The sequence below is a fragment of the Ailuropoda melanoleuca genome, chromosome 11 (genome assembly GCF_002007445.2).
Source record: "Ailuropoda melanoleuca isolate Jingjing chromosome 11, ASM200744v2, whole genome shotgun sequence".
Lineage (NCBI taxonomy): Eukaryota > Metazoa > Chordata > Mammalia > Carnivora > Ursidae > Ailuropoda > Ailuropoda melanoleuca.
In genome coordinates this window covers 14,201,935-14,216,717 of record NC_048228.1, presented here as the reverse complement: position 1 = coordinate 14,216,717, position 14,783 = coordinate 14,201,935, and the positions used below count along the sequence as shown (strand labels likewise).

The 14,783-nt window shown below is 38.8% G+C and overlaps 1 protein-coding gene across 2 annotated transcripts in view; it reads left to right on the top strand.

Annotated features, from left to right (window-relative positions):
• SYNPO2 (synaptopodin 2) overlaps positions 1-14,026 on the top strand; it is a 171,422-nt gene extending 157,396 nt beyond the window's left edge. Inside the window, exon 5 of one of the 2 annotated variants that reach the window (XM_034671293.1) lies at positions 12,247-14,026. In XM_034671293.1, the coding sequence (XP_034527184.1) occupies positions 12,247-12,789 (543 nt within the window). In that variant the 3' untranslated portion in view covers positions 12,790-14,026. Of the gene's footprint in view, positions 1-12,243 lie in introns of both variants that reach the window. The other variant, XM_034671292.1, reaches the window with a different exon arrangement.
• The last annotated feature ends 757 nt before the right edge of the window (positions 14,027-14,783 follow it).

Here is a 14,783-nt window from a genome sequence, read left to right as displayed (position 1 = left end):
ATCTAGAGTGAACTTCATTTAGCAACTAGTTACAACATCGAAGTTGCATTTCACCTGGGAATAACTGACCCACAGTAATAAATTGTAAGCGATTGTCCCCCCTGTCCTCACCTCCTTCAGGCCCTTTAAATGAAAGAATTTGGAGATAACTTTCCTCCCAGCGAAAACACACATGAAATCTCTTAGCCTAGGTCATACCCATGTGTGATTCCAGATGGTCGATGATTTGCTGATCTACAGATTAAATTTTGAAAAGAACTTAACCTGCATTAGACTCACGACTTCCAAAACAGGCAAGGTTAAGAACAAGGTTGCAACCACGAGGTCCGCACATCACTCTCAGAAAGGGTCTCATAGGGGCGCCTGGGTCGCGCAGTCGTTAAGTGTCTGCCTTTGATTCGGGGCATGATCCCAGCATTCTGGGATCGAGCCCCACATCAGGCTCTTCTGCTAGGAGCCTGCTTCTTCCTCTCCCACTCCCCCTGCTTGTGTTCCCTCTCTTGCTGGCTGTCTCTGTCAAATAACTAAATAAAATCTTTAAAAAAAAAAAAAGGGTCTCATAATGTTTGAGAATAGATGAGAGCAAAGCTGAGAGGAAATTTTCAATGGGTGTAGCTTAGGAATCTTTTTACAAAGAGATCAGCTCTAAACATTTCTTTTTCCATCCCTTCCCCAGAGTTTTTTTAATTTTTTGTTTGTTTGCTTTAATGGATAGTTGCTTAAGAACTTCAGACAGACATATTACAGAAGGGTCCCTTCTCTCAATCTCAAATGTGTATTTATAAGGACCTAGACATTTTAGTACCTCCAGAAAAATTTATCTTTTATCTTAGGCTCGGACTGTACATCCAGTGTGGCTTTGAGGGTTGATGAAGTGTTTGTAGGTAATTCACAAGGCTTTGTTAATTCACCTGTGTATTTGCATGAATCAATACCAAAAGAGGAAAAAGTTGTTTGGCAATTAATAGTCAAAACTACCTAACATTATATTAATATGAAGGTGAATTTGGGAATGAGGAGTAGTCAGGGACATGATAAGGAATGAGATCCTTTGAATGAATGTGTGGCCTAAATACTATAGCAAAACTTGCTATAGTATTAATAACCAATATTATGTCTAAGAAATTATAGGCTGTGGTTTTGTGAGAACATTAAAAAAGCTATAGCAATAGGAAAAGCTGTAATAAGAGCTAACAAGACGAGAAAATTACAGCATACTAATGCCTCCTGAGACACCTCCTTGAACCATTAATTGGATTACAGATAAACCCGTGATTAATATTTTCAAGTGAAGTAAATGCTTCCTATTTTGAAGGTATGTTCCTGGGACACTACTGATAAAAGATGTTTCCAAGTTCTCCATTTGTGTTTGAAAAGTACACCAACCTATCACCATATACTCTGCTTTAATCTGTATTTCCCCCTGAATGGCCTTTTATCTATTCCAGAAAAACAATCATTCCTTTGAAAACCTCAATTACTTTATGGAAATCCCCGTGTACTATAAAATGAGATGACACACACGGAATTACTACATAAATTCCTCAGACAAGAAAGATGTCATGAAATAAAACTTACCACTTGCACCAGAGAGATGTGGTAAGGCAATTAAGCAAAATTTTTCCTATTCTGTGCTTAAGAAAATAAGTTGTTGGTTACTTCCCGGATGAAGAGTTGTACTTTTTTATTCCTAATTTTAAACATCACTCTGGGGCCATGTTTCTGACTAAGGAAACATAAATATGATTTAGCAGTAAATCTTGAATTTCCCAGGAACAGTAGGTTAAACTTTTCCCCCAGGGACCAGGAAATGAATCAAAGGATCTATTTCATAAGCTTAGAAAACGTAATGGACAGAAAAACAGTTACAAAGATCAAATAAGTCATTTTTCTCATACTGTATTTTACACATCCTTATGAAATAATATTGTCACATGTTGTGTAGTTGTTGATGTGTCTTTGCCATTACCATTAACCAGCTTTGGTTTGTCAGTTTTTTAATGTAATTAGGAGTTGTGATAGAAGAATGGCTTAAAAACATGCCAGAGAGAAATTTGGAGAATGTTATCATGTAAAGGGCCCAATAAGGTTGTTACATGCTATGCACACATTTCTTTTTTTTTTTTTTTTTAAAGATTTTATTTATTTATTCGACAGAGATAGAGACAGCCAGTGAGAGAGGGAACACAAGCAGGGGGAGAGGGAGAGGAAGAAGCAGGCTCATAGCAGAAGAGCCTGACGTGGGGCTCGATCCCACAACGCCGGGATCACGCCCTGAGCCGAAGGCAGATGCTTAACCGCTGTGCCACCCAGGTGCCCCAACTATGCACACATTTCTTAAGAACTCCTTTTCTTCAACTCTTAACTGATGAAATTTTCCTCTGAGAAAATCAAAGCCATTCTACTTGGGAAATGAGTTTGCTTAAGGAATATTAGCTCCATGTCAAACAGCAAGCACGTAAGCTGTAAAATATATTGAAAAATAATCTCTCCTCACCCCACTTTTTTTCCTAGGGATAAGTGCACATTCATGGTGACTTTTCTTTCTGTGAATGAGGGCAGGAGGAGATGGTTACCTGGATTTGCTTTAGGAAAAGTATCTAGGATATAATGGACAGCTAAAGGTATATTCGGATAGTGAAATACATTTTAAGTAGGCTTTACAGTGTAGGTAATAATTTTATACTAAAATGATGAGTCTCCTTTCTTAAGTGCTTACTACATGCCAGACACTGACAGTTTTCTTTACAGAAGTTACCCAAAAGGTCACCAATTCATTTATTTCATAAGGATCATCTGCCTTTGTTTATTGTGAAAGTTCCTTTTTTTTTTCTCTATAGAAACTAATGAAATTTGGACTTTCGATATGTTATTCATTTTTTTCTAAGGTGGGAATCCATATGACTTTTACTGCTTGAATCTTCTGAGAAGATAGAACTTCTCTTCAAAAAATATTTTGAAATGTGTTTAAAAGATTTTGTTTTTATGTTCAAGCCAATTAAAGTAGACTTATTTAAGGCTTCTCCCCCCCAAGAAATATAAAAAATTAACATGCCAATTCCAGCTTTTTAAATAGAACACACTATACCAATAGGAGTGTTTTCATAGGCTATAATTTTTAGAATGGCATACTTTTTTGAGGATAAAGGGAGGCGAGACGGTAAAACGTTGCTGTGTAGTTAATTTCTTTTCACTAATAGATTTAGCGCCTTAAAATTATTTAGATACCATTTCACTACCTATGACTTTAAATTTTAAATTTCCCTGTACGGACACATACCAGCTGTGAGACCAAGGGTACATTACCTTGTACCTAGGGTACATTTGCATGCCTCAGTTTCCTGATTTGCAAGATTGGGATTATAGGGATGTTGAGAGGATTCAATGAGTTAATAGAAAAACTTGCTTCCTACTGTGATTAGTACATAGTAAAAATTCTATACATTTTGGGTCTCGCTATCATTGCTATCTAAGATGAAAGGGGCCGCAGAAGTACATGCACAGATTCCTCCTCAACATTTTCATTCTTTTATAACAGAGGGTTAAGAAAGCTCAAGCAGTCTGTCGGCCCCCCCGGAGCTAGCAGAGAGGTGAGGTCAGTGCGTGTTTCTGGCCAGCTCCGCTGCCTGCGTTCTGACCGGTGGGAAGCCGTGGCTGGCGCGGCGGTATCTCAGGCGTGTGGTGCTAATGCCACTTCAAAGGCAAGGCTCCCTCTATTTTTAGCCTGGGTCGGCAGCCTGCCTATGCAGTTGCCTCTTGAACAAAAGGTTCTGCCAGGTCTCTGACACCTTCTAAGACCTCACAGGCTCTTCTCACAAAAACAAGAATAATCGCCATGTGTTGTGCTGTGGGGCACTCGATTTCTAAACGAAATCTCTCCTCTCCTCCTAATCTTGAAACTGGAGCTGGCATTATTACCATTTTACAACCAAGGAAAGTATGGCTGGAGAGGTGGGAGCATCCGGGTAACAAGAGGCCAAGGCAGGACTCCCGGGTCAGCGTCACATCCAAGTTACCCGAGTTCACATTCTTTCCAGTCTATCACGCTTGCTTCCATTGTCGCTTATAACCCTTAGTCTTTCTCACGAAGGGATTTCCTTCAAACGTAAAATAAACTTTTAAAACGTGTATTGTTTTAGAACCCAAATTTAATCTAAAAGTTAATCTAACGTGAATAAAGATGAATAGTCAATGGCAGAGCCAAGACCAGAAACACTAGCTACAAGATGGTATCTCTTTTTCTGATGTCCGACTATGTTCATTTTCTTTCTCTAAGCAATGTATGGTTACTTGGCTAGTTTTCTAGTCAATACTACGACTTATTAGTCCTCATTCTCTGCAGATGAGCAGCATAATGCTGCAGATTTCTGTCTGAGGAAATGGGCACTCTCCTCCATTTTGTGAATAAGAGAGTGCTACGCCAGAATTTCCCAAAACCCCGCTGGTGAAGAAAATTTAAGATTCACTTTAGGAAGGCAGATCACAGAAAATATGAGATAAAGACTGTTTTATTAAGAGACTAGAACAAAAATGACCTTAAAATGCTCCTCATTCCTTGACGTCAGGCTTGACTGTGAATCACCTCAAAGGAGCATTTATCTTACATTTAAAGATCTCTAGATAGAGGAGTTCTACATCTCCACGGAGAAATCGCTTTCCTGCTAACGTGCTTCCTTATCAGGAAAATTAATCCGAGACTCATGAAAATGGGAGTGCCCCTAAGACATTGGTTAGTGGAAAATGCCATTTCCTACACCTGCTTGTGGTCTCACGATAAATGGTAAGTCAACTTTCAGTTTTCCCTTATGCAATTTTTTAAAAAGATGTATTTATTTTAGAGAGAGAGCAGTGGGAAGGAGCAGAGGGAAGAGGGAGAAAGATCCAGGCAGACTCTGCGCTGAGCACGGAGCCCAACACAGGGCTCAATCTCAGGACCCCGAGATCCCACCTAAGCTGAAATCAAGAGTCAGGCTCTTAATGGACTGCGCCACCAAGGTGCCCCTCCCTTCTGCAATTCTAACTAATCCCAATGTCCATTATCTTTTTCTTCTTAGGTCTTTTTTTTTTTTTTTAACTCTTGCAAATATATTTTAGACTCTCTTTAGGATTCATGCATAAAATTCTAGGACTTATTTGGAGAGTTAAAACAGCTTAAAACCCTCACATTTGCACTGACCTAAAATGCAAATGATTGTACTTGCACATTAAAATCTTCTACCTGTTTAGAAAGATTGATTTGTTTGTAAATATTGATTCATCCTCTTTGTTTTGGCAAACCTGGCTTGGTGAACATACTCGTGTGTGTATAGCGAGGGTGGGGGATGAGTCTATTTGTATGAGCCCCTCACCACAGGTAAGTGTTGTGAGAAGGGCTATATCTTGAGGCATGATGAAAAATTTTGGTGAAGCTAACCAAGTTTCCTGGTTATAGAATTCTGATACAGAAATTACTCATTCATCCAGCAAATATTTACTAAGTGTCTACTTGCCAGGAACTGTTTTCAGTCTAGGGATGTCTTAATGAATAAAACAGAATGAAACAATAACCCTTACTCTTACATGGAGCGAAATTCTAGTGGGAAGAAGCACATAAACAAAATAAATAAAATCTTTATTATGTTAAATAGACATAAGCCTAAAGGCAGAAATAAAACAGGGAAGGGGATAGGGAATTTTGAGAGAGAAAGAGAGAGATACAGACAGACAGACAGTAGTCAAATAGTGATCATATGATATTTGAGTAAGGCCTGAAGGAAAAGAAACAGGAGTCATGCTGATATCTAGAGTACTGTGTTCTGAGCAGAAGGGTCAGCAGGTGTAAAGGTCCTGAGGCATGAGTGTGTTTGGTGTGTTCATAAATAGCAGAGGCTGGTATGGCTAGATCCAAGTGAGAGGGAAAGAGCAGGAGATGAAATCAGAGATTAAGGAGGAGTGGGTGAGCAGATTTTACAGGGCCTTGTGGGTCAATGAAAGGACTTTGATTTTCCTTTTTTGAAATGAGAAGCCATGAGAGGATTTTAAACAGAGGACTAAGTAACATAATCTGAATTAGGTTTTAACAGGGTAATTTTGGCTGCCATTTGAGAACAGACTAGAGAAGCAAGGGTGGAACCAGGGAAACCAATTAGGAGACATAGCAATAAACCAGGCAAGATTATGCTGCTTTAGTTGGACGGTAGCAGCAGAGGCATGGGAAATGATTGCAAACTGGATGTATTTTAAAGTCCACGTTGACAGATAGGTGTAGAGTGTAAGGGACAGGGAAGAGTCAGCAATGATTCTTAAGATTTTGACCTGAGCAGATGGGAAGCTGGAGAATGCCTGGTGCTTTCTTCCATTCATGTGCCTCTTCATAGCCCTCTGCTTTGTAGACATTCTTATAAATGACTTAAAAGGCAAATGAGGGGCGCCTGGGTGGCACAGCGGTTGAGCGTCTGCCTTCAGCTCAGGGCGTGATCCCGGTGTTAAGGGATCGGGCCCCACATCAGGCTCCTCTGCTGTGAGCCTGCTTCTTCCTCTCCCACTCCCCCTGCTTGTGTTCCCTCTCTCGCTGGCTGTCTCTATCTCTGTCAAATAAACAAATAAAATCTTTAAAAAAAAAAAAAAGGCAAATGAAATGTCATTTATTTCTGTTTGCCTCTACCGGAATCTGCTGATGATAAAGTATGTTTGTGATGAACATTTACTGATTATGTGTTTAAGAGAGAAAGTTGTTGAAGGAGTTGAAATAACATTTGTCAGTTGGAGACATTTCCTCTACTATGGCATATTTAAGCAGGAATTCAGTTAAGAGAAAGTTTTTGGCTTTCAAGGTTTGTGGTCTGAGACAGTTTAAACTTCCGAATATATCCTATTAAACTTCTTTGGCTTCTATAGCTATTTGCATTGCTTTAGAATTAATTCACTTCATTGTCCTATGTAAACCTCAGACTACACATCCTTTTTAAATGTCAAGTATTTCCTGCCGGTTAAATTGGCTACCCAGACAGTTTAATAAGGAAGCTAACCAAGCTGCCTCATGAACTGCTCTATGTGGATAAATCTGCATTGAATTGACATGAAAATTTGGTTATGCTAAGCTGAGAAAGGCCCTCAGCTCCTCTGAGCTTTTCAGCTGACTTGAGTGCAGAGCCCCAGGTGTGTCTCACCATCCTACAAAAAGAGCGCGTCTAAATGTGAGGTATTCCCTATACCCTTCCACCTACCTGTTCTTGTGACAAACGGCAAGATGGCAACAGTGATTAATCCAAACTTAATCAAAATTTAAATGATTCTTTCCAAAATTTCTAAGATCTCATTTCATTTAGCTTGCTTGGATTTGAATCTTTTTTTAAAAAGACGTTTTCTCAAAACGATTTCATTATAAGCATAGTCTAATACTTGACTAAAAAACTCTGGTGTGAAACTGTGTGGTTCCAACTTCCCCACTCCAGTACTTACTAGCTTTCTACCCTTAGGGAAGTTACTTACCGTCTTATTGATTGATCGATGTTACTTACCTTCTTTAAGTCTCACTGTCCTTGTCCTTGTCCTTGAAAATAGGAATAATAATAGGGCCTACTTCGCGGACTTGTTTTGAGGATTATATGAAATGCTTTATGTAAGGCAATTAGTAGCCACCTCTTGGCACACTGTATGAGCTGTTAGTGTGGCTATTATTAAAGGCAGAGGTAGGAAAACGCCTCCTTTGTGTTAAGCCATCACCAGGTGATTTGTGAGTTCAGTGGGAATCTTTGCAGCCTTTGCTGTAGGCATTATATTGGACTGGCTAAAGATTAGCAGGTACTTTCCTGCATTGAACCCTTAAAGGACACACTACCCTAACTATACACAGTCCGAACGTTCTACGTGCAATATGAACTGTGCCATCTGCACGATGACGGTCAGTTTGAATGTTGTCTTCGCTGGTTTGTCTTCGGTGTTTGTGTTTATGTATATACATCTACTTAAGAAGGTCACGGTAGTATATCTGCGTCGGCCTCACCTAACATACTGAAGAAGACGCGGAAGACTTGAGAGAATGACCACCTAGATGTTATTTCTCCTCAGTTTGAAAATGAGGGATAGCAATAGGATAGTGAAGGTGTCCCAAAAGGGTGGAAGCAATGAGGAATATGTGAAGAAAAGGTATATGGAAGTGGAAGCAGGAGTATTTTGTGTTACTAGGGTCACGGGGTTAAAAGTCATGGGAGGCAAAATTTGGTTTAGTGTAAGGAGGAAGTTCTCAACAGTTAAAGCCTAACGATTGACCAAGATGCCCTGAAAACAAGTGAGCCCCCTTCTCTAGAGCAAGGCCTGAGTGAACTATAAGGTTTCACCTCTTAGGACTATTTGAATTTCTTGAAATTAATCATTAGAAAATTTTCTTCATTCAATTTTTAGCCTATATTTCATTGTTAAAAGAAAAATGAGAGAAAGGCCTTAGCGGTCTACTGAAAATGGTAATGTTACATGACAGGATATTAAAGTGAAAGTTCCCCCGAGGCCCTCAGATATCAGAGATGCTGCACACTAATGTCTGATTTCAGACGAAATTGCAGACTCTACAAAGAAAACATCAGGGAGCCACTCTTGTTGGACCCCCCCCCCCCGAAGGTCTAGGTTATTAAAAGGGATCAGAGGATGGAAAGGAGAGAGGATTTCTTGAGGAAGAATTCTGGATCCCATAGATCATGGGGTGTGGGTTTAGAGTAGGTGGAGGCAAGGGGCTCCTACTCCTCACCTCCACCCCTGTGAGAGAAGAATTTCAAAGTAGCTTCTTAGAGGGACACCTGGGTGACTCAGTCACTTCAGTGTCTGATTCTTGACATTGGCTCAGGTCATGATCTCAGAGTTGTAAGATCGAACTCCACATCGAGCTTTGTGCTAGGTGTGGAGTCTGCTTAAAATTCTCTCTCTCACCCTCTGCCCCTCCCCCTGCTTGTACTCTCTCTCTGTCTGAAAAAAAAATTTTTTTTTTTAGTAGCTTCTTAGAGAGCTTGATATGAGATGTCTGCATGAGGATGGACAGGAGGGCAGAGCGGGCTGGGGGCTGACACTCTTCCAAGAAATCTGGAAGTTGAGACATGGGCTGACAAATTGTTTTGGCAAAGAACCAGGATATGGGCTGCTGTAGTCCCAAAGGCAAATATGTGTGTTCCCCATGGACCACAGCAGGTCAAGAGCAAAGGAGAGCTGGGAAGTGTTGTCTTGAGGCCTCTTCAAATAAACCCTTTCGTAGCTTCAGCTTCCTTGGGGGTGCAGAATGAGTCACAAGTTACCTGTTAAAATAGGGATGACTTGGCATGATTTGAAGCCTACAAGCAAAATGTCCCCAGTGATAGGAATCTTCAAAGATCCCATGAAAGTTTCCTTATCTGGGCCTACCTGGCTCTGAGAGTAAAAAGCCAGAATATGATGTTACCAAATGAAGTAAAATTTCCCCTCAGGCTCTTTGTCTCTTCTCCATCCTTGTACTCTAAGCCCAGGGAGCCAGAAGTCCAAGTTAGCAAGCTGAGGGAAGAGAGGAAAGAAATCATGAAGAAGCCAACCACAATGCCCTCCCTGAAGAAAGACGATCTTCCTGAAACAGGCCCCAGGAAGAAGAGATTTAACTCTAAGTTGAGACTGGAATTTGTTACGGCAAGGGATGGAATATTCTATTTTGAAATAAACTGGTTTGGGTAACTGAAAGTGACCACAGGACTATTCCTAAAAGAAAGCAGAGTGCCACAGGACCTGCTAAGTTTTCATGTAGTGACAGTGGAAAAACTTCTTTCATTAAAAAAATTAAAGGGTGGCAGGAGACAAAAAGAAAAGCAATTTGATGACACATCAATGTAATGCTAATTTAACATACTGATTACAGTTAAGTGCTCACATATCAAAAATTTAAATTCTTTAGAAAATAATACAACCCATGGTAGAAACAACAACCAGGGATCCAACCCATGTTATGCTGGGATTCTACCGTTAGACATTCAAACTCCAAAATAGAAGAAACACCTCTGTTATTTTCAGGTCCCTTTGGTCATTTCTGGCTCAAAGTATATCATGTGGCTTCCTTTAGCAGGCCAAGCAGAGAACAGCATGAGCCTTGGGGCGGAGACTGACAGAAGGAAATAGCACCAAAGAACGAGATGTGGAAATTGCTTTGGGGAAATAGTTAAAATTAGGGGTTTGGGTGTGGGCAGGGACCAGAGGCCTGCAATATTTTGGGCACAAACAGAAACAACACGTACCTAAAGAACTACTTATTTATACCATGTTTGCCTCTCTCATCTCTGACAGTTTGTAAGTTTATGTTCTATTGTTAGCGCTTAAAGGAATACGAAGGCATGTCTGGCAGTCTGAGGAGCATGTAGGAGAGCAAGTCATTTTGTTCATTGAGGTAATTGCTCTCTTCCTTCACAGCCAGTACTGCTACTATAGTTGGCATATTTGTATTCTACAGGAGATTTTTTTAACTTTGATGCTATTTAAAATTTTTCCTCAGAGAGCCTTACGCTTTCAACATCATACTTCATAGTTCTACTTTTTTGCTCACATACTCAATTGATTAACATTTATGCCTTAGCTGAAAAAAATCTCTAATCTCTTTGTTGTTAGAATATCATTCAACAATGCTTTTGAGCTAATTTCTGGTAAGCTTCCATTCTTCTGAAGATTTTCAAGCTAAGGGGGGGGGGAGGAAAAATGGAAAATAAAATGTTCACTTTCATCCAGTGTTCTGGATGCCCTATCAACTGAAGTGTATGCATCCACATTGTACTTAATTCTTCCAAATATATTGATAATTATTTCTTTTTCCAGTTATTAGCCAGTGATGTTAATCACCTGTATGTGTATTCAGGATCACTTCCTGTATTTCTGTAGAGGCTTTGATCCCTTTATTAACATCTCTTCAAGTCTCTAATGTTTTAAAGACCTGACTAAAACAGGCCCCTGAGGTGCTAGATCTGATCAAAGACCACATAAAGCAGATCTCATTGGAATTTGAAAACTGTCCAAGGATTCTATAGACCAATGTGTCCTCTCTCTTCCATTAGTAAGGACAAAAGGGAGACATAGACATATACTACGGGAGACAAGAGCTGAATATTTCTTCAACCACCTACCTTCTTTGTGTGTCTAATAGAAAAACAAAAACAAATCATTTGAATCTAAGATATTTTGTCAAATCCAGGTGTTGGTATGCACTTTAAATTTAAGAACTTGGTTAAGAAAGAAAAGCTGTTGAAACCGTCTATGAAATGTAGATGCATTTTTAAGCCTGGCAATGTTTTTTGTTCCAGAAACACGCGATGTTATAATATTTTCAAAGCTGACTCATTTCCCCTAGGTGTACATTTGCTACTTTTTGCCAGAAGTTTGTCTAAGAGAGTTTCATGCAGATGGTTATGTGTGAGGACATAATGTAGGTAACTAGTCTTCAGGGTTTCTGGAATACAGAAGGGGAAAAGGAGAGAGAATACAAGAGCTTTCAATAAATTATATTTCTGCATACCAACAAAACAAACATTTCACATACACAGGAGAATGTTGCAGGGACACAAACTGTCAAAGAAGTAAGGAATGTAATACACATAAGAAGCAGCAAATCTCCGATGAAACAAGAAGCAGGAGTGTTTGTCTGAGACATGGGCAATATCTCATGCTTAGGAAATGAAGATCCACATGATCTTCAGCAGCGTATGAATAGATTTTGAGAAGAAAAAGTCCATCCACTCCATCAGATCAGTAATATTAAATATATAAGTAGCTCTTGGATTTTTTTTTCTATATTCAGTGGACCAAAATAAAATAATGGATTGGAAGTCACTTGGGAAAAGTAAAAAGCCCAGTAGCTCGTGGTCTGTTTCTGGGGTAGTCAACATGTTTTGTTTATTTTGTACCAGGAAAACAGGACCTGAATGAGCGTGGGCTGTGAATATAGATATAAATATGTGGAGGGCAGATAAGTAAGGGTGGCTTCCAGTGATAACAGAGTCCCAGCAGTGGTGGTTGTGCCCAAGAGAGATGGCAGCGATTGGAGCTATGGGTTCAGAGATGGAGAGCAATAAGAAAGTCCTAAGTGAGGACCAAGTCTCAGGCCAGAGCTAATAATACACCAGGTAAAGGCAGCCTGTCTTGGCCTTAGGACTAAGTATTTTGGGGGTTTGATTTTTACAGTGCTCAGTAATGTTGCCAAGATCACTTTGAAATAACAGTCAATCAGCACAAACCAAAATGAATGAGAAACACTAACATTTTCATTGTTTTTAGCAGATTAGACACTCCCTTTCTCTTCCTGGAAGACCAGTCCCTCCAGCCATCTCCACAACATCTCCTTGGGAATTCCAGCCTGCTTATAACTACTCTAGCAAACCAACTGATGAGCTAGAGAAGGCAAACAAGAGACTAACTCCCTGGGAAGCAGCAGCGAAGTCTCCTCTTGGTCTAGTGGATGATGCCTTTAAACCCAGAAACATCCAGGAATCCATTGTGGCAAATGTGGTCTCAGCGGCTAGGAGGAAGGTGCTTCCAGGGCGCTCAGAAGATTGGAATGAGAGACTGTCCTATGTTCCTCAAGCCCAGAAGGCCAATGTGAGCTTATTTGCAAGGCAAGAGTATAATGTTGCATCTTTACCTAATAATAATAATATGTCCACCAACTCCCAATATGGTTCACAGTTACCATATGCATATTATAGGCAGCCTTCCAGAAATGATTCTGAAATAATGTCCATGGAAACTAGGTCTGATTACTGTCTTTCAATAGCTGATTGCAACTACAACCCACACCCAAGGGGATGGAGACGCCAAACATGAATGTTAGAAAAACTGACCATGTGCCATCTACAATAGTAATTTTTAAAATGTTCCTTTGTAGGGTGTTTCACTTTTCCAGTAGGTTTTGACTCACTTTTGGTCTTGGCTTATTCTCAGAAGTCATTTATTTGAGTTTGTGTGTGTGTGTAAGTACACGTGAGTGATCTCTTCCTTGTCTGCTCATGATAGAGAATTTCCTTGAGGAAAAAATTCATTTTCTGCATTGATGTGCTTGCATTTATATCTAATTCATAATCTTAATTCCATTTATTCCATTAATATGAGGTAGTCTAGGCAACTAAACGCTGCTCATTTAAAGTGAAAATAAGTATTTTCTTCTAAGTGTCGTAGTCCAGGAAGGAATTAACAGAATATGATGCTCTAATTGTCATTAGCAGTAAGAGCAAGGAATATAACATGGGAGAAGTTTTCAATGAGAGCATGCCATTGAATGATAATTATATTAAAAAGGATTTCCTTGGTGTTGTTTTAAGCATTTCTCTGAAACATTATCAAAAATCCAATGACATTCAGTTTTTTAGAACTGAAATGTAAGTGTTCTCAGAAAGAAAGAAATATTTGACAGAAAGATAATTATACAATCCAGAAGGACTTTTGAGGCAAGTTGTGTAATGTATGGGTAATAGATTTGGGTATAAAATTTATTTTTAATCTATTTAAAGGCAGCAGCCTGAGACAGGAATAGATTCTGAGTTCAGGTATCCTCATTTGTCAAATGAGAAGATCAGACTATTTAATCTCTTGATATTCTGAGATTTTCTCATTGGTAGAATAGCCTTTGGTGCATTATTCATTTTTGTTGCTCATCATATAAACGCAGGATTAATTTAGGAGTGGGTTAGGTCATCAGTGTCACTACATGTATAATTAAAGGTCCAAAAGGAATTGTTGGGAGACAGGTTTTGTGCTATGTGTTACATGGAGGGAGGGTTGATGTGAAGAAAAATAAAACTGTTAATGGATTGAAGGAAGTGGTAGATGGATGTGTCTGTTATTATGCAACTGTAGGTCATGACCATTTATTTAGTTACAGAAAACAAAGTCATCATTAAGATGTTCAAAGGAAGCTGAACAGCTGCTCGGTCAATTTCATGACCCAGGCCTTATTAGCACGACCATGAGACAATCAGACACCTGCTCCTTACTGCCATACCCACAAAGTAGTCACTACAAGGAAATTCAAAGCATTTAACATCCTAAACAAGAATTGAGAACATTTTAAAATAAAAAAAATTTTTTGACTATTCAAAACATTCTTAGATTTTTAAATTGTGACTGTTTTTCTTTGTTTTACTCTTTAACTCTTATATTTAACATTATAAAGGTGTCTTTCAAAGAATAAAACTTAAAGAAGAAAAAAAATTCCAGGATCTAAGTGATCCCTTATCTTGGAAGTAAAAGATTAAAAATCTGAAGAAATATATTAAGTTCTCTTATTGATGGACCCAACCAGACACTAATTTGTTTAGTTATAAGGAAAAGATAAATACTTCTAAAGTTATATTGTTAAATTCCCTTAAATTTATATACTGTTAATTCTCTCAAATTATAAAATATAATTATTGACTCCAAAGACTTTCTATGGAATCTTAAAAAATAATGCCTGGTATATTGATCAGTATGTCAGCAAATTCTCAGGAATCCCCTACATAAAAGTCTTATTTGCTTCAAACTTTATTATATTGGCTAAATCATTCTAGATGTCAGTGTCTTAAGATAAGGGTCATTTAGCAGGAAAGACTGCCTGACAGGATCAGATCCCGTTTTGTTGCTTTCTTTTATAAATGCTAGAAGTGGTTTCCATTACTACCTAGGATTTAATATACTCCAACTGCAGAAATTGATATATATTAGATTATTCACTAAAACTTTCACTGGACTCAAAATAAAAACACAGACATTGTAAACTTATATATTATTATAATAAAATAGCCATCTCCCTCTTTGCATGTACTAGATCAAAATTATCATTT